General features: G+C 37.6%; 1 protein-coding gene across 3 annotated transcripts in view; it reads left to right on the plus strand.

Annotated features, from left to right (window-relative positions):
* LMBRD1 (LMBR1 domain containing 1) overlaps positions 1 to 23,684 on the plus strand; it is a 62,396-nt gene that overhangs the window by 18,759 nt on the left and 19,953 nt on the right. For 2 of the 3 annotated variants that reach the window (XM_015859143.3, XM_015859144.3), the window contains exons 6-9: positions 928 to 1,016; positions 4,751 to 4,824; positions 17,821 to 17,946; positions 19,308 to 19,460. In XM_015859143.3, coding sequence (XP_015714629.1) covers positions 928 to 1,016; positions 4,751 to 4,824; positions 17,821 to 17,946; positions 19,308 to 19,460 — 442 coding nt within the window. The remainder of the gene's footprint in view (positions 1 to 927; positions 1,017 to 4,750; positions 4,825 to 17,820; positions 17,947 to 19,307; positions 19,461 to 23,684) is intronic. The other variant, XM_085541989.1, reaches the window with a different exon arrangement.

Here is a 23,684-nt window from a genome sequence, read left to right on the forward strand (position 1 = left end):
TTTGTGAAAAATTAGCCTAAATTGCTCTGTACTGCATTGGTGTAATGCATGAGCTGTGTTTTAGAGCTCCTTTGGGACTAGAATAGATGCTATCTGTCTGTAGACAGCTAGGAGTGTTAACTAGGCCTCACTTTTGCTATGACTTGTTGAAGCTAGACATCGAAAATCTGAGCGGGATTGTCTTCTGTCTGGTTGGCTATTAATTGAGGGTTCCAGTTCAGAATAGAAGAAGATTCCTGCTTATTTGGGACTGAAGCATGTGAATTTCTTGCTACTGCATTCTGTAGTGAGGCCCTTATTTCTGTATGGAACTTGAGAAGGGGCAGAATTGTAGACATTTATCTCCTTGTAAGGATATATCTAAATCTATGTTGCAGAGTGTATAAAATGGGTTACTGTGGACTCTACTCTGCTTATTAAACATTGGCATTCTGATTTGGAAGTACCAAACAAGAAATGGAATGCAGAAGCATTGTTGTAGTTGTAGTAGTGGAACAGAGACAGAAAGTTTAATACTTGGTGTGGGCATCTTGAATTTTATTCTAGCATTCAGAAATAGGGAGTTATAAGATAAATTGGTTCAGTGATGCTTTTTTTAAAAAAAAAAAATAAAAAAATACAAAAGGGTCAAAGCAGGTGAGTAAATCAGATTAATGCATCTTTTAATGATATTTGAGTATAGGATCCTTGCCTCTCTTAGGAATGGTAAATGGAAAATAATTTGTTCATTGACCTCATACCTGATTGTGCACATGATCTAAATTAATTAATTGTGGAATGTGAATTATGTATTACCTTTAGGATTTGTTAAACTTAACCTTAAAACAATTTTTTTCTGCGGGGATGAATACATTTCCATTTTCTGAAGCTGGAAGTAACTCTTAATATTTGCCTTGCTAGGATAAATAAGATTCTTTCTTGTTCTAGTGCTTTTGTTCCTTTGGATATTCCCAACAAGAAGAATTCCACAGAATGGGAGAAAGTGAAGCTTCTGTTTGAAGAATTTGGAAGCAGCCGTAAGTTCTGAACTTTGCTTTACTTGCTACCAGCTTATTCTGGAATGCTCACCATTAACCGAACAAAATAGTAACTTCTCTGATTATTTTCTAACTTAAGTCTATCTATTTCCCTATAGTTATACTTCATAGCAAAAATGTTCTAATTCAGACAAAAGTAATCAGAACAGTTTAAGTACGGGGATTAATAGTGTCAGCTTCTGTTATTGTCCTTTCTTTTTAAGGGTTTTGATACTGTCTTCTCTGATATTTCACTGTGGAGGAACTTGGTGGGATTGGGAAATAGTACTTTCTTTCCATGGAGTTCATCACAGTTATAAATGTTACTTGGGTACCCTACAATCAATGAGGTTCATCTCTGTTCTTGTGTATCTTGTGAAATAGCAATCTTCAACTGGGTTAATTGAGATATTGCTAGTCACAGTAAGAGCAAGAATGTTTCACATTGCGTTAGAATTGGAGTAGTTCAATTTGAAGAGACCTGCAAAGATCATTAAATCCAACCACCTCGCCTCTTCAGGGCTAACCAAATGATAAAATATATTATTCAGATGCCTCTTGAACACAGCCATGTGACATCAGTCACCTCACTAGGAAGACTATTCCAATGTTCAAATCACTTTGATTTTAAAAAATAAAAAATCTTTTTATCTAGTCTGAACCTTCCTTGGCTCAGTGTTGATGACAGTATAAGTGGGAATGATGCAGTTACCAAGGATCACCAGTTCCTTGTTGGTTTCCTTTTTATGCTTGAGTTATACCAGGAGCTCTGTGTTCATCCACACAGGCCTCCTGGCATGCCTGCCTGACTTGCTTCTTGTTCAAGTGGACCATTCTTGAGTGCAAAGGAGATAATCTTTGATTAGCAACCAGCTTTCTTGGGCTCTTCTTCCCTCTAGGGACTTGTCCCATCGTACTCTTCCAAGCAGATCCAGGAGCAGATAAAATTTGCTCCCCTGAAGTACAGAGTTAAGGTCTTGTTCTTTGCCTTACTTTCCTCAGGATCCTCAGCTTTACTGTCTCATCATCACTGAAGCCAAAGCTGCCTTCGGTCTTTGCATCACCAATGAATCCTTTGAATCAGTATGAGGCTTAGCAGAACACCCTCCTTCTCTCATTTAAGTAAGGAGGCTGTTACGGATGCTTTCAGGAAGCCTTTTGCTGTTATTTCTCTAGCAGGTGTTAAGGTGCTTGAAGTCACTGTTGACCTGCACTTGTGAATGTGAGGCTACCTACATCATATCTGTGTCATGCTAATTCTGATGAATGGACTTGTCATCTGTAGCTATCTCATACAAAGCTAAATTTCACTGTTTTTAAAACTGAGGTGGAAAGGAAATACTAAGACCATTGTAAATAATATGGAGTACTGATGTATGCAGGTGTGGAAGTAAGACTTCAGTATTTTCCATAAAAAGTGAAGCTGTCTTTAGAAAACTGCTTCCCTTTGAAGTAGATATATTCAGAGCCTCTAGCTTCTTAGTGAGGGGGCTTAAAACTGTCATGGACAGAACCTGTCCTCTTGCTCTATTGCTACCTCAATAGTACTACTTTGCACACGTTTATTTCTTTACAAGCTTTGGAATGTTTTCATAAAATCACCAAGGTTGGAAAAGACCTAAAAGATCATCCAGTCCAACCATTCACCTATTACCAATAGCTCCCACTAAACCATGTCCCTCAACAACGCATCCAGTCTCTCCTTGGACACCCCCTGGGTTGGTGACTCAACCACCTCCCTGGGCAGTCCATTCCAGTGCCTGACTACCCTTTCTGAGAAGTAGTACTTCCTAATGTCCATCTTGAATCTCCCCTGCTGTAGCTTGAAACCATTCCCTCTGGTTCTGTCACTCACAAGGAGGCCAACCCCCAGCTCACTACAACCTCCCTTCAGGAAGTTATAGAGAGCAATGAGGTCTCCCCTGAGCCTCCTCTTCTCCAGTCTGAACATTCCCAGCTCCTTCAGCCTCTCCTCATAAGGCCTGTGCTCCAGACCCCTCACCAGCTTTGTTGCCCTTCATTGAACATGTTCCAGGGCCTCAATGTTTTTCTTGCGGTGAGTGGCTCAAAACCGGAAATGGTACTTGAGGTGCGGCCTCACCAGTGCTGAGTACAGGGGACAGTCACCTCTCTGCTCCTGCTGGCAACACTGTTTCTCATGCAAGCCAGGATGCCACTGGCCTTCTTGGCCGCCTGGGCACACTGTCAGCTGATGTTCAGCTGAGCATCAATGAATACCCTCAGGTCCGTTTCCTTTATGCAGTCTTACAGCCACTCTGCCCCAAGCCTGTAGCATCGCCCGGGGTTGTTGTAGCTGAAGTGCAGGACCTGGCATTTGGTCTCGTTGAACCTCATCCCATTGGCTTCAGCCCAGCTCTCCAGCCTGTCCAGATCCCTCTGTAGGGCCTCGCTACCCCCAGGCAGATCCACACTCCCAGCAAATTTGGTGTAATCTGCAAACTTACTGAGGGTGCCCTCAATGCCCTCATCCAGGTCATCAATAAAGATATTGAAGAGGACAGACCCCAGCACTGACCCCTGGGGAACACCACTCATGACCAGTCGCCAGCTGTTCACTCAAACACAAGGGATATGGAGGACAAATCCATTGTTTTGTCGTAAATTTTGCTGTCGCTTTATTTCTCTTTCTGAGGCAAGAGAAGTATTCTGACTGTACAGAATGAAATACTGTCACTACCAGCGTAAACAGTTTTAAAGAAGTAGTTGAGCTGAGATGCAAGCTAATTTCTCCATGCAACCTTGACATGACTGTCAATTAAATTTTCAATTCTGTAGCTGTTTTTGCTCTGAAAGTATAGTTTGTGTTTATTTCTGCTATGCACACAAAGAAACTGGATTGAGATGTGCAGGCCTGGATTTGGTTTCTGCTTCTACTAGTGTTTTCCTGTGATAAATGTCCTCAGATCAAGCAACAGTTGAGACTGAAGGGACCTGAGATCTCAGAACAAATCTAGTCCAGTCTTCTGCTGGAAGCAGGAACTTTTAATTTCTCATTGGGCTGTTCAGGGCTTTGTTAGCTAGTTTTTTGAAAAACCAAAGAATGGAAGCTCTTTCTTTCCATGATGGAAAAAACTTTCTTATCAAGCATGAGTATACACATTGTCAGCATTCAAAGAGTTTGTCGGTAGGGATGAGTTTGGTGTGGTATTTCTTTTTCTATTCCTTCTAATTTTTTGAGTGATAGCAAGGCAGCAGCAGCTCCTTGGTTCTGTGAGTCTTTTCCAGTTTGTGTCTGGATGTATGTAGTCTGAGTCAAGCTGAGGCCAGCAGTCTGACTTGCTTCGTTACTTGAGGAAACTGTACTTGACTGATTCTTTGAATAATGCTTTATTATGAGAAAGGGGGTAACAGATCTGAGATGAACCATCCAGAGTGCATGCTTACACTGTGGAAAGCTGTCAAAATACGGAAGCTAGAAGTAAGTCTTGGATGGAGGTGTTCAGATGGTGGGAGCAAGTTCGTCAGTGGCTATTCAACCATTTGACTGAATGCCTTATCCTCAAGCCTCTAGTGAAGGAGGGGTTGCCGTCCTGCTTCTTGGAGCCATGCTAGGTGAAATTCATCTCTGAGTTATTGTTCGGAAGTTGCAGTTTTCTTGTTTTACTTTTCATGTCATGAACTAAAATGTGGAGAAATCAACTCAGGAAAGTTTTCCTACTTCTATTGTAGGAAGTTACAGCAGGTGTTCTGTTTTTTGTTTTTTTTTTTTGCAGATGGCTTGACTGCTCTTTCGTTTTCCATTAGTTCCTTGACTGTGATTGGAATGTTGGCAGCTATCACATACACAGTAAGTTATCATGGAAATACATCAAGTCTTTATATCAATACTTGCTGCTGTCATGTGCCACATTCCTTTGGAAATCTGTTATTGTGCCTAGTAGCTTGAGCAGTATCTTCTAAATGTTTTTATCAGTTTGAAATAATACTTCTAATTTCTTGGAGTTAAAGATGACTTTTTATTGCAGCTTAAGAAATGGTTTCAGCAACTGAACACAGTTGAGACTTGGTTTCAATGTATGCCTTTGGGGGAGATGATTCTTCCATAGGGCTTGTAGTACAGACTTGCCGGTTTCTGCAGTTTTTAGTTCTTTATCTCCTTTTCCACTCAGCACTGGGGAACTAAATGTTCCTTTTCATTATTTGCACTATAGTATATGTTAAACTTGGTCTCGTCAGTCTGTGCAATTCTGAATCTAACTTCACTACTACTATTTTACGTTGATGTTTTTACCCCTATGGAGTTTTACAGTCAGAAGTCTTACAGAGTAACTTGATGTGTAATGAAAAATTGGAAACTTGCTTTTTATAAGTTGCTAAATATCAACAAGATTTTAGTGTTACAGTCTTAAATTGTCTTCAAGATAAAAGTTAATGAGTGTGGATTTTCAAATCCTAATATTAACTGCAGATGAAACTTCAGAGCTGGTATGAATTATGTGCTTTCTTGATAGATGTTAATCTTTTAAGTTGTATTTGCTAAAATAGTTCTTTCATTGCATCTTGACTAATAATGTAATAGAACCACATGGTTTTCCTAGTGAATTTTGAGTGGCTCAGTAACAATAGCTCAGAACAAAATTATTCAATTATCTTGAAGTACTGCTAGTCAACAAGATGTTCTCTGGCAGCTTGTTTTCAGTGAGTGAATGAAACTATTGCAGAATAAGGATAAAGGAGTGCTATTTATGACTAACTGGATGAGGCTTACTAAATATTTTTTGACTCCTAATTAAGTCAAATTTAGCAAAAAAAAAAACAAACAACAAACAAACAAAAAACCCAAAAACCATTAGCTATGGTTTGCTTTCTTTAAATTCATGACATTCAGAGACATAAGTTACAGCAGGAACATGGGAGTCCATTCAGTATAGATGTGTAAGTAAATGTCAGAATGCAGACAGCTCAGTTAAGACTGGGTTCTGTGCAATAGTTTGGAGAGCAATTTGGTTGACTAACTAACAGTAGTATCTAAGGTGAGCTGAGTTGCTCTTGGCTTTATTTATTAAGTGCTTACTTGAACTGAATTATAAACTTAATTAAGCCTTTTTGTGACTGGCATAGACCACTGGATGGTTCAGGCTAACTTGCTAATATCTGGATAATGTTCTAGTCAAAAAATTCTCTGGATCCTAGGTTAGCCTGTAATAACATGCCAGATTTTTAATTTATTTCCCTTAATTATGAAAGGAAAGCTCAATCTCTTGTGCTCTGAGCTAATGTAATTCAACATGCAGAGTTTTTGACCTTCAGGAAACTAAACTTAAGAATGAACTTATTACTTGGGAGAATATCCTCAGTGTTCTGCTTCTTTTGTATACCCAAGTATGGGTTTATTAAAAGTTGATGGCATCAGTAGGCATCTAAAATGCAAGACTATTTAGTTTTAAAGATGTTCATTATTGACTGAAGAGTATATAATGTTTTGGTAAGTAACATTTGAAAGCTTTTGAATTTACTGCTAGTATTCCTACTTAATTTCTTTCTTGCTATGTCACTGACATGGGTTTATTTCCAAGTCTAGTTTTCAGGCTCTGTTTAGCTGTATTACATGTGCTTCTTTCCTCAAGGCTAACTTAACCTGGAAATGTGAATTCTGCTTAGTGTTCAATAATTCCAGAGTGCTATGCTGTCTGTTAGGTTTTCAAATGAAGACAAAAACTTGTCTTGAAGGCTTTTGCCTAGTTTTACTGTATTTAGGACTTGTAGAAATACTGAGTAATACATGAAGTTAAATATCAAACATAACTAAAAATAATTGTTTTTAATAACCTGATTATTGAATTTATCTGTGATTAGTTTACCTTATTAACTTTGAGCATGTGCGCAAATGTTTGGAGCACAGAATGGTTTACTTTCCTTGTAACTGCTGTATTAGAATCCTAAAGCCATCACTTTTTCTACAGTAAGGATTATGACATAATCCTGAATAAACTGAAATGTAAATGCATCACTTTCAGTGAAAGCACTTAATAAAATTTGTGTTGTTGAAGTTGGAGTAGGTAATGTTTTTTTGTGCTCTGGTGTTTCTTCATAGCGCTTTGCTCATAGGTAGTTATGATAACAGTGTGACAGTACTGTACTAAAGCCTTTATTTGGACAACTGGAGCTATGAACTCAGTGACACGTGGGTGTGATGTGCTGGAACTGGATTTATATTTATAGGCTGTGCTTTTCCCAATGGTAGAACTTAATGTGAATTCAATTTGGTGAAAAAATTGTGTGCTGTTAAAATTTCCTGAGCCTCAGAGAGAGAGACTAATAAGAGAATATCCTCTTACCCTCTACTACTTTGGATTACTCCAGACCCCATGACTGAAAGGAAAAGAAGCATAATTCTGAAAAGAGTAACTGTTGTTCTTGCTGACTTCCTTGGTTGGTGTTTTCTACAGTATGCATTTTAGGTTATGATTTTCTGTTTATTACGTTAAACAAATAACCTCTAGATTTAAAAAAAACAACATATCAGTGTTCAGGCAAGTCTATGATGCAGCATCTGTAATACTTGCTAGATGTCTGAAATCACAAGCAAATAACTAGTTGAATATATGTATTTTTATGCTGGCTATTTATTACAGTTCCTGGAGATGGCAGGCCTTCATGATTAGTCAAACTACTCTTCAGTAACTGGTGGTAGATTCTAAAGTCTGGAAAGAATATCCCCTTCTGTAAAGGGAGCAGAATAATGGAGATTTTTGTGTTAACTTGGCACAGATGTTTAGCAGTTGATGAGAAAAGGATGGAGGAATAAGTGAGAACATTAAGGAACTCCATTACCACCATATTATTTCTAAGCAGAAGTGATCTTAGATGTTTTGTTCATCCTCATTAAGAGCTGATCTGCAAGTACAGGTGCAAGGTTTTGTTCTCTGACTTCTGAAAATCCTCAGGATTTTCTACTGCTAGTTCTGTATTTTGTGCTGTTCGAAAGGTATGTGGTTATAAAGAAAATCAAGTTGAGATGCTGACATATCCAGTCTTCTGTATACTCATTCCTATTATTGTAGAGAAAAGCTTTATTCTACATAAATATCTAGTAAAGGCTGAAGTGTGTTAAGTGATAGGCTAGTAAATGTTTTCATACCTAATCTGTATTGCAGATTAATTCTTAAACTAAGGGTGTTTTTATGTTAGAGACCTACTATTTTAAAGCAAAACACTTAAAATGAACAGTAATGCTGTGCTTGCACTTACTGCAGTTGACTTTTGATTTAATCTTGAAATGTTATTTCTTGGAGTACTGTGAAACAGAAAAATTAAGTGGATGCTACTTAAGATGTTTAATATACAATTTGTTCTACAGCTAATCAAACATTAATGGTACTGCTCTACCCTAGGTTTAGGTTAAAGCTGTTTTAGAGTAGCACTTCAGTGCTGTGGTAATATGCAGTTCTGAAAAGTTAAGAGTTATTAATAAAAAGTTATTTGTTATTGGCACCAGGAACCATTGAGTTTGTGTAGATATTGATATCCAAAGCTTATTTCTGCCTATTTATTTTCATAAGCTTTCTCTCTGGAAACATTCTTCCCGAGGAAGCAGTGTTTTCTCTAGATTGTAAATGACTGCAGTTTAAATTATGTAACTAACAAACTTACTGTGATGACTAATCCACTTGAAATCTATTTTAGTACTACTGTCAGCATTGATCTGGTGTTCTGGGCCTCCCAAGTAACTATTGATTTAATGTGTTACTTCGAAGTCTGTGGTGAGCTATTCATGCAGTAAGGAACGGACTTGCTGCATCTAGTATGATGTTCTTTGGGGCTATAGGGGACATAAATTGAAGCATCGTACTGAAGTAGGATTGCTGATGGTTGCAGACTTGTGTCGCTGACTGCGGTGAGAAGATGGATAATATGGTTTTGTGGCTTTCATTTTCTGTATCTTTGAAGATCAAAATCAATCCACTAAACTTACTGATGAATGCATGCATAGAACAGGTTTTTTTTTTCCCCGCAGTATGAGAAAGACAGAACATTCACTCTGAATTGTGGACTTCATCCCTGCTTCTAAATGGAATATCATAAAATGAGCTGATAAAGATCCCTAGGTAATTTAGCAGAGGGAATTGCCAAGTCCTACACCTTGGGAGGAATAACCCCAGATACCAGAACCTACTGGAGGCCACCCAGCTGAAAATCAGCCTGGCAGAAAAGGGTGTGGAAATCCTGGTGGACACCAACTTGAATGTGAGAGAGCATTGTTATTCTTAGCTGCATTAGCCCGGCATCCCCAGAAGACTGGGGTTGAGGGATTATTCCAGGATCAGCACTGGTTAGGTTTGTACCTCAGGTATGGGGTCCAGTACTGCCTGCCTCAGAGAGAGGCATGCTGGGGAGAATTGAAGAAGGACCACTAAGATGATGAAATGTCTGGGGCATCTCTGCTATGAGGACAGGCTGAGAGAGTCAAGGCTCTTCAGTCTGGAGAAGGGAAAGTTCAGAGGGAAGTCTCATCCATGTCTATAAATACCTGAAGGGAAGGTGTAAAAATGGCAGAGCCAGTTTTTTTTTTTTTCTGTAGTTCTCTTTTCTGTGGTGCCAGGACAAGAAGTAGTGAACACCAGCTGAAACACAGGACATTTTCTTTTAATGTTGGGAAGTGCTTCTGTACTATGCAGATGCTGGAGCACTAGTGTGCAGATGCTGGAGCAGTTGTGGAGAAGCAGGTAGTTCTGTGTTCTAGGAGTCATGAGCTTTGCATGACTTTGTACAAAGCTATTATATGCCAGAGAATAGTAACAACTTCTAAGTGGTTTGATAAGAGGAGAACTTCAGAAATTACTCGTGCAAGTGGAGGGGACAGTGATATGAAGCAGGGGGCAGCATTTAATACATAATCTAAGATATAAATCACTTTATTTTTCTTCATCTTATAACTTAAGAAACTTAATTTTACAGGAAGCTTTGGCGAATAATTGTGGTGGGGAAAAGTATTTTAAGTTGTGGAAGCAACGTTAGGTTAGGTGACTAACTTTGGGTTGATTCCTGTTATTAGCCTGGTTGTCTTGAATATAGTACTGAAACTCACGCTTGTTATTGTATTTACTTGCTGAATATCCTGAAAAATCTTATTTTCTAGCATTAATTGATCATTCTGAGAACACAGAGTAACTAGGGGGGGGATGTATATTCTGAATTTTAATTTTCTGAGTGAGGATGATAGTGGTTTTATCAGAAGTGTGTAGATGAAGTAGGTTACAACTTACTCATAGGTATGTCCATATTACTTACAAGAGCATAAGCTTAAATCTCATTTTTAAGTATATTGTTTAAATTGTTTTTAAATTGGCTCAACTTTGTGTCGTCTTTAAAAAAAACAACAACAACTTATTACCAATTAAAACCTTATTGCAGTCAACTTTTCTGGTGTTATATGGTGGGTAATACTGAAGCACAGCACTTGATATGGCAGAGTTTTGAAAGATATAATGATCCTTAGGGAGGCTCTAAAAATCTGTGACTTTGATTTATACTGATAGCTTTCAGTGACTATAGTGTGAAATACAACAAGAAAATGATAAATTAGGACTACAGTGCTTTGTTAGAAATAGTTTCACAGATGATGTAGTTTGAATCTATTTTCATTAATGCGTTTTGTACTGAAATGATTTTACTTTGCCCTAGGTATTAATACTATAGTTGTTGTCAGCTCTAGATTGCTATTTGAATTCAAAGAGGAATAACATATTACTCACACAATGATAGGCAGATTAAATTTTGAGTGATCTTGTGCATCTCATTTAGCATGTCCTTGAAGGATGGTTATAATTGGCTTTGTAATTTTTCCAAAACATTTAATAAGCATTATTTGATTTCTCATGGAATTGTAAAGTGAGCGTTTCTCCATCCTGAAAGAGGAGACATTACAAAGCTTATTTTTGTCTGCTGACAAATTTAATGACCATTTCACAAATAAATTTTGTACAGAGTAAGATCTACTTTTCTTTCAATTGACTTACTTTCATTAAAGGGGAGAAAGCTTAAAGCCTTTTGTAATCTGTCTAACCTTAAAAGGAGTCGTTTACTACTGATTTTCTGTTATGTAGACTTCAAACAGTTACTGAGAAACCTGTGAATTAGTGGCATTTATGGTCATTGCTACTTAATCACTCCAATGTCACTTCTTAAATGTAAAAGAAATGTAGTTATTTGATTTGGTTCACAGAGAAGCAATCATGCATAAGTAGAATAGCAAACCAATTTGTTCTTTTTTTTTTTTAACAACCTGATTGTTACTGCGCTCTCAGAGAACTATAGAAGTTCAACTGCTAAATCAATGGTAGTTTTCTTACATTCAGGTTTTGAGAGATTACACTTAAGAATTCATTTTATTTTTTTCTGGCTGGTAATATTTTGCCTGATGAAGCGATGCAAAATATGACAACTGGGCATAGCAGCTATGTTCAGTATTTCAGCTGACTGAGTTAACTTCTTTGACAGTTGTGATATATCTAGTAAGAACAAACTCACTTCGTGTGCTATGGTGCAGAGGCTGTTGTCTTTGCACATACGTGTTTAAGCTCCTTGGGTTATGTATCACATGAACCCTGCTTGTTTTAGAGTCACTTATTCTTCTGTAGGGTTTATCTTTTGAATCTGTGGTAGAAAAGTATTTTTGTTAATATGAAAAGTGAAAGTGACTATATTAAAGCAGAAAGATACTGTCACGATGAGTGTTGCAGAAATGGACACTTGCATTCGCTAAGGGCAGTCTGCTCTGTGCCTGGAAATCTTTAACAGTGTTTTTGGAGAAACTGATGTGCTATAGAAACTGAATATATTGGATACTAAAACTTCCCATGAGAGAACTGAAGCTTACTGGTAAACACTGAATGATTTTTTCCAAAATCCATAGAATGAATATTTAAAAAAACAAAACAAAACCAAACCAAAAACAACAACAACAAAAACACAACAAAACACGCACAAAACGCCATGCACAAAAACAAACTGTCTGTGAGATCATAGAATTGTAGAATCTGTAGAGTTGGAAGGGACCTTTTTAAGATCTAGTCCAGCTTCCCTGCAATGAACAGGAACATGCACAGCAAAATCATGTTGCCCAGGGCCTCATCCTGCCTCACTGTGGAAGTCTCTTGGGATGGGGCATCAAATTATCTCTAGGCAACCTGTTCCAATGCCTCACCACCCCTCACTGTAAGAGACTCTTTCCTTATATCCAGCTTAAATCTACCTTCTTTAAGTCTGAAGCCATTTCCCTTTTCTATCACTGCAGACCCTGCTAAAGAGTCTGTCCTCTTTTCCTGTAGCTCCCCTTTAGATACTGAAATGCCACTATCAGGTATCCCCAGAGCCTTCTCTTTTCTGAACAGCCCCAGCTCTCTCAGCCTGTCTTCACAGCAGAGTTGTCCCCTCCCTTGGAACGTTTTTCTGGCCCTCCTGTGGATGCTCTCCAACAGGTCCATGTTTCTCCTGGACTGGGGACTCCACATCTGGATGCAGTACTCCAGGCAAGGCCTTACCAACACAGAGTAGAGGAGATACAGTCTCTTTAGGTGTGTTTAAGTTACCAGACTTTCTCCTTTGCACTTCATAACTTAGGGAAGAGCTAAACAGCTTTCTCTCAGCCTTGAGCTTCCTCATCAAAGTCTTGGAATTCTTTTGAGTTATGATCTGTTCGTATGTGACTGTCAAATATATAGGCACAGAAGGATAGAGTGTACAATTTGGATTCCCATTGCTCATAGTATGTTGAGGATACCAGGCAACTGGAGACACCCATTGGTGGATTGCAGGCTGATGTTTAAACACATCTAATATCGCTTAAATGTTGTTGGCTCTGTGACTTGCCTGTGCCATCTCTCTGTCCTGCAATAGACTTGGTTGAGAGGTAGTGGCCTCAAGTTGCACCACAAGAAGTTCAGGTTGGATTTTGGGGAAGATTTCATCTCAGAAAGGGTGTGGTCAGGCACTGGAACAGGCTACGAAGGGAGGTGGTGGCGTCACCATCCGTGGAGGTGTTCAAGAAACATGGAGCTGTAGCACTGAGGAATGTGGCTTAGTGGGCATGGTGGAGGGATGAGTTGACAGTTGGACATGGTGATCTTAGTTCTTTTCCAACCTTAATGATTCTGTGTGTGAACCACTGTCACTGTTAGCTGTGCCTCAGTGTGGTTTGGAAATATAGCGTCTCTAGCTCAGATTTTTATCTTTAGAATGATAAGGGTAAATAGCTAGATACAGAGACAGAGAATACCTTACTGTTTCTTGTAGAATCATAGATTACTCTGGGGAAGAAAAGAGCAATCTATGTGTGCAGAAAAGAAAGGAACAGTTGAAAGAGAAGGTGCTATATTAGTGTCTTATATACAAGCTTGAAAACACTGTTGTGACACAACAGTTTATCATGTCTAAATTTACTTATTTGTACTAGCTTACCTGCTCCAACAAAAGCAATGCTCAGGTGGCTGTGTTATATTAATATGAAGTAGCATTATAGCTCAGTTGCCTGTACTTAGCAGTTGCTATAAACAAAAAATAACCACAGCACAGCTTCTCTGGTACTTAAATTACTTAATGTAATACAAATAAAATGCTAATGCCATAATATAGAATGCTTTTATGCCAAAATATTTTTGAAGTGGAGTTTTATTGTAGTATTTTCGTACTGGAGGAATTTAGCTTATATTTAACTCCTCTGTCTTTAAAGCACTGTATATCTAGTGGGCATTTATTTGTGTTAAGGCCATAGAATTGCATGCTTTATCTTCTGTTGTCAAGCTGTCAGCTGATGTCTTGAAACAAGCAGTTATACAAAGATGGTAACTTTCAGTTCTTTTTATCCATTTAAAATTGCGGTGAGCACTTACCTACCTTTCTCAAGCCCATTGAACATTCATACGCTAGTCGATTGGGGTATTTTAATTTGGCTTTTTCATGAAAATTCACTAGAGGGCAGTGTTCTGCAAGAAATGTTTGTCAGACTAATTTCTGTGTTTTGCACAAGATGTAGTGTGTGTGTATACACACATACCTTTTAAAACATCCCAGTGATATGAACCTGTAAGATAAAACGTGTACAGCGCAGCAGGAGGTACAAGTACTTTCTAGTAACTTAATATTAAGAATTAAATTTGTGGTTTTTCATGTACATAAAGCTGCTAGGGTACTGTCGGTCATAGTGCTGTTTGTATATTAAGATCAGAATCCTTATTTTGACAGTTGAACACAGTAGATGTGCAACAATCAGCTCGATAGCTGCCTTTTGCAGTAGATTATTCACAACTAGCTTTAAGTCCTTTGACTTTTCTGAAGATAACTGCTGTGTTCATTTCAGTGTTTTTTTTTTCCTATGCTTATGACCAATTTGTGTGCCTGTGCCTGGTCTGGTTGCTTACTAGGTGTTTCCACCTTCATAACACAATTTAGAAGTAGTATTTTGGTAGCTTGTGCAATTTTAAAATGTTAGACTGGCAGTTATAATTTCCAATGGCAAATTTCTCTGGGTATCTTTAGTATCAAGTATTTATCCTTGAAGTACTTGCTTGTTGCAGCTTTTGTAAAATGGGATTTTTATGACTTGGCTCAGCTGCACTTTCTGTTTTGTGGTAATGAGTCACTATTAACTTACCAGTTAACTAGTAAAATAGCCATGCCTTATGTAGCCATAGGCAAACACAACATAGCTGTGTTTTTTTGGCAGCTGTAAGGTGTTCGAAGGTGCTTAATCTGCAAAAGGCAGAAGGAGTAACAGCAACTGCTTATTTCACAGAATGCCAGAATTGTAGGGGCTGGAAGGGACCTTCAGAGATATAGTCCAGGCCCAGTACAGCAGGCTGCACAGGTAGGCATCCAGGAAGGTCTTGAATATTTCCAGAGAAGAAGAACCCACAACCTCCCTGGGCAGCCTGTTCCAGTGCTCTGTCATTCTTACTGTGAAGAAGTTCTTTACATATTGGTGCAGAGCTTTCTCTGCATTTTTGAGTGTTTCCCCTTGTCCCATCTCCACAGACTGCTGAAAATATTTTTGAATGTGAAAAATATCTAGTTTTCATTGTGCAGTGTGAGGATTGTCTCTTGCTGACAGGGTAGGAAGGAAGGGAATGAATGACTGAAGACTAGACAAACAGAAGTAAAGCCAGTGTAATCCCTGTAGTAGTATCTTTTTGCTTTCTGAAGTACAGAGTGAATTTGCATTCCACGGTGCACTGAGAGAATGACTGGGATATAATTCTCTTTGTTCTTCAGTGCCTTCTGATATTACATAAATAATATTGAACTAATTGTTTCCTTGTGACTTGCAAGTTTCTGGCCTACTGTGAATACAGATTTCATTGCAGATTCAGATCTTGAACTTGCTTGTGCTTCTATGAGTAACAAAAAAGACTGCCTTTAAAATTTGTCACTGTTTAGATTTGTGTTTAGAGGATGGGTAAGCTGTTGTCTTTTGTGTCCTTCTATGTTAGAGCTGGAGATCACCTACTTCAGGAAATCTATGACGCTTAGTATTTTAAACTTAATCTATTAAAAGGTGCAGTATGTATTAGCTGTGGGCAGACTCAAATCAGGGTGAAATAGCTCTTTAAACACTGGTGCTTCACTGTACTTTCTTGGTAGTAAGCTGTTAGGGTTTTAAACTTAGCTCTTAAGTGGAACAAAAGAGGTTTTCTCTTATATGAATCATATGTGGGGGCTCAACAGGAGGGAATCTTCTTTGAAATAAATTATTTTTAGCCATAAACTTAGCTTTTTTTTTCTTTTTGTTCCCCCTGCTTTAAAATGAAATTTTAATGAAATCAGGCAATATTTGACAGTTTTGGTAGCACCCAGAGACATGGAAGACCTAAACTTACAAGCGTGTATTTTCAGATGTCAAGTCTGAACAGTGTTAAGAACAGATTCAGTTCACTTTGAAAAACTAATGTGGAAATACTGCAAATGTTCTGTAATTACTGGTTGTATTTGGATCATCTTTACTGCTGTACACTTCAGGGTAGCTCTTCTCATCTGATCTAACATTTCTAGGCACAGATTGTCTAAGTCCTAGAAACTGTTGTTTCAGTGGTACAAGTATGGCAAGAACAAACCATATTTTATCAAAATTTGAGTGTAAGCTCACATCAGCTTGTGAGTGTTAAAGCTTTGTTTAGGGCAGACTTGTACTTACTCTGCAGCCTAAAGAGAAATGCATCCCTGAAACAGAATTAGCAGACGTAGCGGAGACTTGATATACCACAGAAGATGACCTTTCCTTCTGTCCTTCATTCTACATATTGATGTCTTGAAGGACCAGTGTGTCTTACCTTACCTCTGATGATCAGGGAATTTGGTAATCATCTGTCTGTTAATATCTATAACAAGAGTAAGCTTACTGCCCAAGTATATAATTCACATTGGGAACAAAACAAAAAGATTGCATTTCTTTGATTTGCTGATGGATTTTTAGATATGTAGGGTGAAATCTAGAACTCTTGAATTATATTCTGCTATCTTGATCTGTAACACCTTTTTGAGGAACAGGTGGAAGTTTTCTTATGGAATTGAGTTGTTTCTATTCTTAGTTGGTAAAATTGTATAGAACTACTGTCATAGCAATGTCTAATTGTTTCTGCATACTGAATATATTTGACTCCAACTGGAAATGGTTTGGATTCCACAGAAGGGCTTTACTTTGCCTCCATTCTGGTTAGGAATTAAGGTGGTGCACTTATGTATTAACCTACGTTTTCAAGCAGCCAGACATGAGTGGAGTTCGCTAGGGTTGATATGGATCCAATGCTATTCACTGTCTTCATAAATAGTCTGGGTTAAGTATACTTAGTGAGTTTGAATACATCAAACAGGGAGAAGGTGTGCCTGAACAAGAGGCCACAATATCACAGAACTGTAGGGAGAAGACTGAGCTAATGAGAACAGCATAAGTTCACGGTGAGATCTGACTGGCAGAGGAGTTATTCACAAGGACCTGCAAGTCCTTGTGAATAGCCAGCTGAATGTTAGCTGGTGGTGTGGCAGAAGAAAAGCAAGCAGTGTCCTAGGCTGCATCAGCAATGCCGTAGACAATAGAGGGGTGATTACTCCACTGTATCTGGCGCTTCTAAAATCATACAAAGTCAGGCACTTTGCATTAATGCCTCTGTTTTAGGAAATGGAAGCCTAGCTGAGTCTAGCCTAAGTCAAGTTCATTTCAGAATCTGAAATTAATCTTAGGTAGATTTGTGTGGTTGTGTAATTGTGTCCAATTTTAAATGCTTTGGAAAGCATGAAATTGCTCCCTGATGTTCCTGGCCTGTGATAGCAGTTGTTTTCATGTGTGTGTGTATATGGCTTCTATACTTAAGAAGCTTTAATATAGGAACTGAAGTTGCTAGTTGCCGTTTATGGTTAATGGGAATGAAATTTAACTTAAGAGTGTGTAAGAAAATGTTTTTAATATTTCGTGGAACTTCCCATGAAACTATGGGTATTATTATTTGCAGAGCAAAACTGAACTTTGAGTTGGGTGGCAGATAATTATTGTTTAATGACTGTGGAATTAAATAGTTGACTTTTTTTTTTGACCAAAAAACCCCAGGAGTTAACTTCATAAGTCTTCAGTAGGTTTTGTTATAGAACGTCTAAAAACATTAAGGGATCTGGAACCTGAATAATGTTTATAATGTTTTGCTCAAAAATTAACAGAATTGATTGTTTTAGAATATGATTATGGAAAGGAGAGCACAAACAACCTCTGATCCCTTACAGCTACAGCATACAGTATGCTTAACAAGCATATATTAAAACATATAGCAGGAAACATGAGTGTCTGTCTTATTCACCTTAGGCTTATGGTATGTCAGCATTGCCTCTAAACTTGATTAAGGGAACTACCAGCGCAGCTTATGAACGTTTGGAGAACACTGAAGATATTGAAGAAGTGGAGCAACGGATATTACGGATTAAGTCAAAGGTAAGAATGTTACTGTTCTCAGTTACCTAAGTATGTTTTCTTGATTAGCTTATCAGTTGATGGTCATGTTAAGTAAGTTTGTGTTCCAGACAAAACTAGCAAGCAGGAAGTGATTAGCCTGCTATTTTTGAGTTACTTTGAAAGAAATATGGTTAGTTCCTAGTAGAGATGAACATTATTTTTTTAGTCTACCAGATGCAGTTGTTTCTACCTTGCTAATAATGATGCTCAGGAGCTAAACTCAAACTTCTCCAGTCCTGCTTAGATATATATACTAATATATACTATATATATAGTATGGAAGATATACTTTGTAGAGGGTATGTGTATATATATATATATATATATATGTATATTCCTACTCAGTGTAGAGTGTAGTTATCAATGCTGGATTGCCTTATAGAGCTGCCATGAGTTTAAGTTAGATTCATCAAAATATTAATAATCTTTATGAATAAGTAACAGCTCCAAATATTCTTGCTTCTCAGCTAATGTACTATGCTGCTATAAAACACTTATTTGTGAAGTGTATACAAATGAAAATCTGTTCTGAATTGGTGTAATACCATTTGTAGACCACTGGTGGCCTTGCAGCTTACTAAGTGCTGTGAATTGTATAAAACACTGAAATTCTAAAAAGTAGAGAGCATAAGCTGAACAGGAGATATTTCTCCTGTAAGTACGAGATCCTCCACCCTTTTCACAACCCATTTCAGATAATGGTTTGATTAGTGATCTTCACAATCCTGGGTCTTGGTTTGTTGTAACCTAATCTTTTCCACCCCAGCACCTGAATTCTGATAGTCTGTATGTGCTGCTTTGTGAATTGTAATAGTGGACTTCCAGCTGTGTTAAAAATGATTCTGACATTAGCACTTGGCTACCTCTACATACTGTAGATCCCTTAAATGTTGTATGGGTATTATGTAATGAAATCTAAACAGTAGCTTTCTGTGGTATAACTTTGAAAGCTGTAGGTTTTGTATGGCTGGGGCGAAGACACCTCTTAACTGAAATAATGAGAATAATAAACCCTTGGAGTTGACTATTGCTGGTTATGGACTATTGGATTACAGAAGTTTGCCCTGGTACCTTTTGTTAGTTAGATTTCATAAGATAATTAGGATCAAAAAGCAGGGTGTCTCTGTTCTAACTATTTCTATTTTTATGTAGTATTAGTACAAACTAATTTTCCATTATTTATGAGTTATTATCAAGATTGTGCCACTGTTTAGTTCCTAACTTCATTGTGTGAATTTTATGTCAAAAGTAAATTGTTGTAATTCACTAAAGAAGGCATCAAGTCTATTTGTTCCATCGATTCAGTATTCCCTGATCTCTTGCACTAATTTTCTGATTAGTGCAGAGATGGTCGACCTCTGTCATCAAGGGATAGACGAGCTGTTCAACAACTAGAAGAGAGACTAAGGACGCTTCGAAGGAGAGAGAGGCATCTGGAAACCATTGAGAAAAGTTGGTGGTTGAAGTTCTGTGAAGCCATCCGACCTCTGAAGGTAAAAAGTTGTTACACTTCTTGAGTTTTAAGTTGCATGTAATAGCTTTCAGCTTCCTTCTTCTAATTGCTCTGAAAGTAATGCCTTTCATTTCTGTGATAACTACAACTAGTAGAACACAGTAGCGCTATTTAATAGAGCAGTTTCTCAACTACAAAACACTATTTTTCAAAATAGTTGCTACTATTAGCTATGCTTTTTTTTCAGTGATGAACAAGATCATATTTGATATGGTTGCATTTAAAATAAGAACTGTGCCAGTGTACCAGCAGAGGTAATCTAATGTTGCCTCTACTGATGCTTACCACACACTGCCTCACTGTGCTCACATCTGCTGTTTGATCTCCCTAAGTGTTTACTAGGTGTCAATGAATGTCACTTTTTGCAGTTTTTCTGCACAGCGGAATTCAGGCACACATTTGCTTCATATGCACTTTCATGTCAGGCATTGTTTTGTGAGATTGTCCCCGTGCTGCCATCTGTTGCATAGCAACAGAATGTAGTGGAATATTGTTGGGAATGTTCAGCCTCTACTGCCATAGCACCAACATCTGCCTCTGGCATTGTGAGCCAGTGTAACAAAATAAAAATAAGAAATGTTACTTTTGGAGCAGCCCTCAAGTGTAGTTCATCAATTACCATGCTAAATATCAACTGCTTATTATTAACATAATACCTCCATGACAATGTTACTACAAGTAGGTGTAGTAGATGTATATTCATGTAACGTTACAGTAATATACATCTAAATAAAAAATTAGCTATCTAATTTTACAGGCATTGTTCCCATGTTGTTTGAAGCCTTTAAAAACAAGCGTAAGAAATATAGGCATGTGTAATTGCTATAGTCTTGTGTAGCCCTTAGTGATATTTTTAATACTGCAGAATGTAAAACTGTAAGTAGCCAAGCCACTTAATCATCGAAGAATAAGTATAATGATTGGCTAAACTAGTTAGTTTGGTTGTTGTTGAACAGCTTGTTCAGCTTTTACTGTGATAACAGTTATTGACAGAATAGAAAACATAATACTTGGACTGCTTCCAGATCAGACTTGCATATACTTTATTTTAATCACCTTTTGTTATCGTGTAAAGAAAATGGTTCCCTTGACTAGATTGTGGTGTTGAAGATGGAATATAGCTACTCTTTACTCTTCCAGCCTTCTCACTTAAGAAAATTCCAGCAGCATAAAGTTCTGTTTGTCTCTTTCTTTCAATTCTGCTTTCTGTTCTGCAGCTCTAAAAAAAATAAAATAAAATAAAAAACAAATTAAACATGCACACTATAAAGGAACTGAATAGCTGCTGATTAGAGAATCGTGGTCACCAACTTTGTTCCTTTTCATATGGTAGTTTCTTAGAGCTGCCTGGCACTGACTTTTTTTTCCCCATTGTGTCCACAACAGGATAAGGATGTCCTGCTGTGGATGTGTTGGATCAAGCAGTATCCATCATAAGGCAATTTCAAGCCTATTCTTACAGAATATACTTCTCTAGTCCCCTGCGAGTGAAACCTTGCCACCTGTACCCAGTATACCAGTGTATTATCTGTCACAGGCTTTATGTAGCCTATGTATGTGGATAAAGTACTACGTGTAATGCGTGCATATAGTACATATTCAGAATAGCAAGTGTCAACAGTTCTCAAAGTCAGTTTGCCTTTATGATGTGTTTACAGAAGGAAGATGGGCATCTTGCGTGGAATAATAGAATAACACTTTGAACAGATCCCTGCAGGCTAAAGGCTATTTACAGTCTTGCTATGGGTAATTGTGTGAATTGTGTTATATGCTTGTTGAAAACGTATCTTGTGGATGGGTATACTTCTGGCAAAGAATGACTGGCCTACAGAGGTGGTAAACATCCTATGACCAGAAGACCCATGCAGAGGGTGCAGAAATTGTTACTTGTAGCGGTGTTGGATAAACGAAAATCAAAGGACTGATACTTCTTACAGTTTGTATTGTAGTCTATGCTATACATAGGCAGTTAATGTTAAAGAGTGGTGCAACATTAAAAACAAGGTATAAGGGAATGTGAAATGTGCTATGTTGCTATAGCAAATCTGGATGTTATTTTTTTCTCAGGCATGTGAAAATAGGAAGAAGAATTCTTCTTAATAGCTGTCAGGTGGCTTATATTAATTGAAGTTGCTTGTAGCCAGCAGAAGTGAGATGTTGTCAAGAAAATATGCATTTTGATTAAGCATCCTGTGATGTAATTGCTTGCTCAGTAGTGAACTAGGTATGTAGAACTTCTGTCTTGATACTCAGCCAGTGTAGAAGAATGTCACTGTGGCAAGTCTTTGATCTTTGTCTTTTGATCTTAGTTAATATATACCTATTTTAGAAGAAAAATACTTCTGTGGGACAGGATTGCCACAAAGTGTTTCTTACCAACTGTAGAGTATAATTTTGGCATTACTTTTGCCTGTATTTTATACAACTGAAGATGGCTGGAAGCATTTAGCTCTGCTGTTGCTGCTGTTAATGCTGAGTACCAAAAGAAAGAAAGAAGCTGAAATGGAAGTTCAAAAGCTTTCAGCTTGGAACTCACAGTGGATAACTTAAAAACCACACCAAACCCTTTCATTTAAAACCAATGTTTGTAACTCTTCACTTTAACAGCTTTGATGTTTACTTTGACAGTAGTTTGTGTAGTTCCTTCAACTTTCTACATTAACCTTTCATTTGAGAAATGTGGCAGAATACAGCAGAAGTAGAAAAAATACACCAATTGTTAATAGTGTCTAAATTATTTGACCTGGTTTATTAAACTTGAATATAGCTCAACTTTTCCACTCAGAGCTAGAAGTGGCTTGCTTCTACTGCTGTTATTGAGTATTACCTATTTCTGTGTTTTTGGTGTAGTTTTCGTTTAGCTATGTGTCTTTAATCTTGTATGTTCAGGCATAAAAGTGAAGCTTTGAATAAACAAGTTTTTAGTCTCCTCTGCTTATAACTGCTTAATTCCTGCAGTTGTCAAGTTTCATAATACAAAGAGGCTAGAATTCATTTTAAGAAGCAGTACATGATATATACTAGTGCCTGTCTGTAATATCTGCAGTCTCACATAAAAATATGGTTTGCTGCTTTTATGGCAGTACCTTGATGCATGCTCTTGGATTAGAAGACTCAAGCAAATGCTTTCAGTTGATGTGAGAGATGTAAGTGCAAGGCAGCAGATGTGCAACCTGCTCAGTAGCAAATGTGTTTTGAGTGCAGGCAGTGGTGGGGTCAGTGTTTTGTACCTGATTGTTTTAAGAAGTGACCTGACAATGGAGCAGGTCTGATTAAAGTGAAAATTATAATATAGCTTAAGTTGTGATAGCACTGAGATCTTGCTTGTGAAAATATTGTGGTGTAGAAATCTTGTGTTGAAGCCTTTGAATTCTTTTAATATGAATTAATGCCTCCCTTTTTTCTTTGGTTAATAACCTTCAGTTCCTCTGTATGCTGCTTGGCTGTAACCCAGGTTGTTTTTTGCTTGTTCTAGTATTCAAAGCTTTTTAGTACCAGTTAATAAATAGACCTATTAAAAGGACAAGAGGTTCTGTTTAATCAAGTACTGTCCTTTGCTTTAAAGTAGAACATGTTCTTGGGGGCTTGGATTCATTCTCATTTGTGCTGTGACAAAGCAGAATTAGAACCCTTGGTAAATCCTTATGCCTGTATCTAAAATATTTTAAGAGAATCCAGTTGGCATAAACTAGTAGACAGCAGTATGGTTATACCAAGCTGCTCTTAATTTAACTTCATCAGATTGATCTTCAGCTCATAAAGACTCAGACAAACCATGTAAGTTGCAAGCTTGTTAAGAAGTCTGAGTGTTAGTATTTATCAGCTATGTGCTGATTAATAGAAGTGAAGCCTTGATTTAGTCAGTATGCCAAGTTATAAAGTATGGGGAGAATGTAGATTATAACATGAGGATTTCTTACATGAAAGATCCCAGTCAGTAGATGCTTTGAAATTACATGAATGTAAGTTGATGTTAACTGTGATTTAGTAGTCTTAATAGCGCTGCAGAAGCATAAAATGAACTAAGGCAAAATTGTATGTCTTTAAGTTTGTGATAGAAAAGGCTTATGTTAATGGGACTGGAGTAGAGGTTAAAGCATGAAAAGAAGTGCTTTCTCAATTGTTTATTCATTTCAGTGTGATGCCTTATTTCAGAAGTATGGATATGGCTGCTGCCTATAGTTGATTAAAAGCCATGAAGTAA

This window comes from Coturnix japonica, chromosome 3 (assembly GCF_054131305.1).
Source record: "Coturnix japonica strain WE chromosome 3, WE-NBRP24, whole genome shotgun sequence".
Lineage (NCBI taxonomy): Eukaryota > Metazoa > Chordata > Aves > Galliformes > Phasianidae > Coturnix > Coturnix japonica.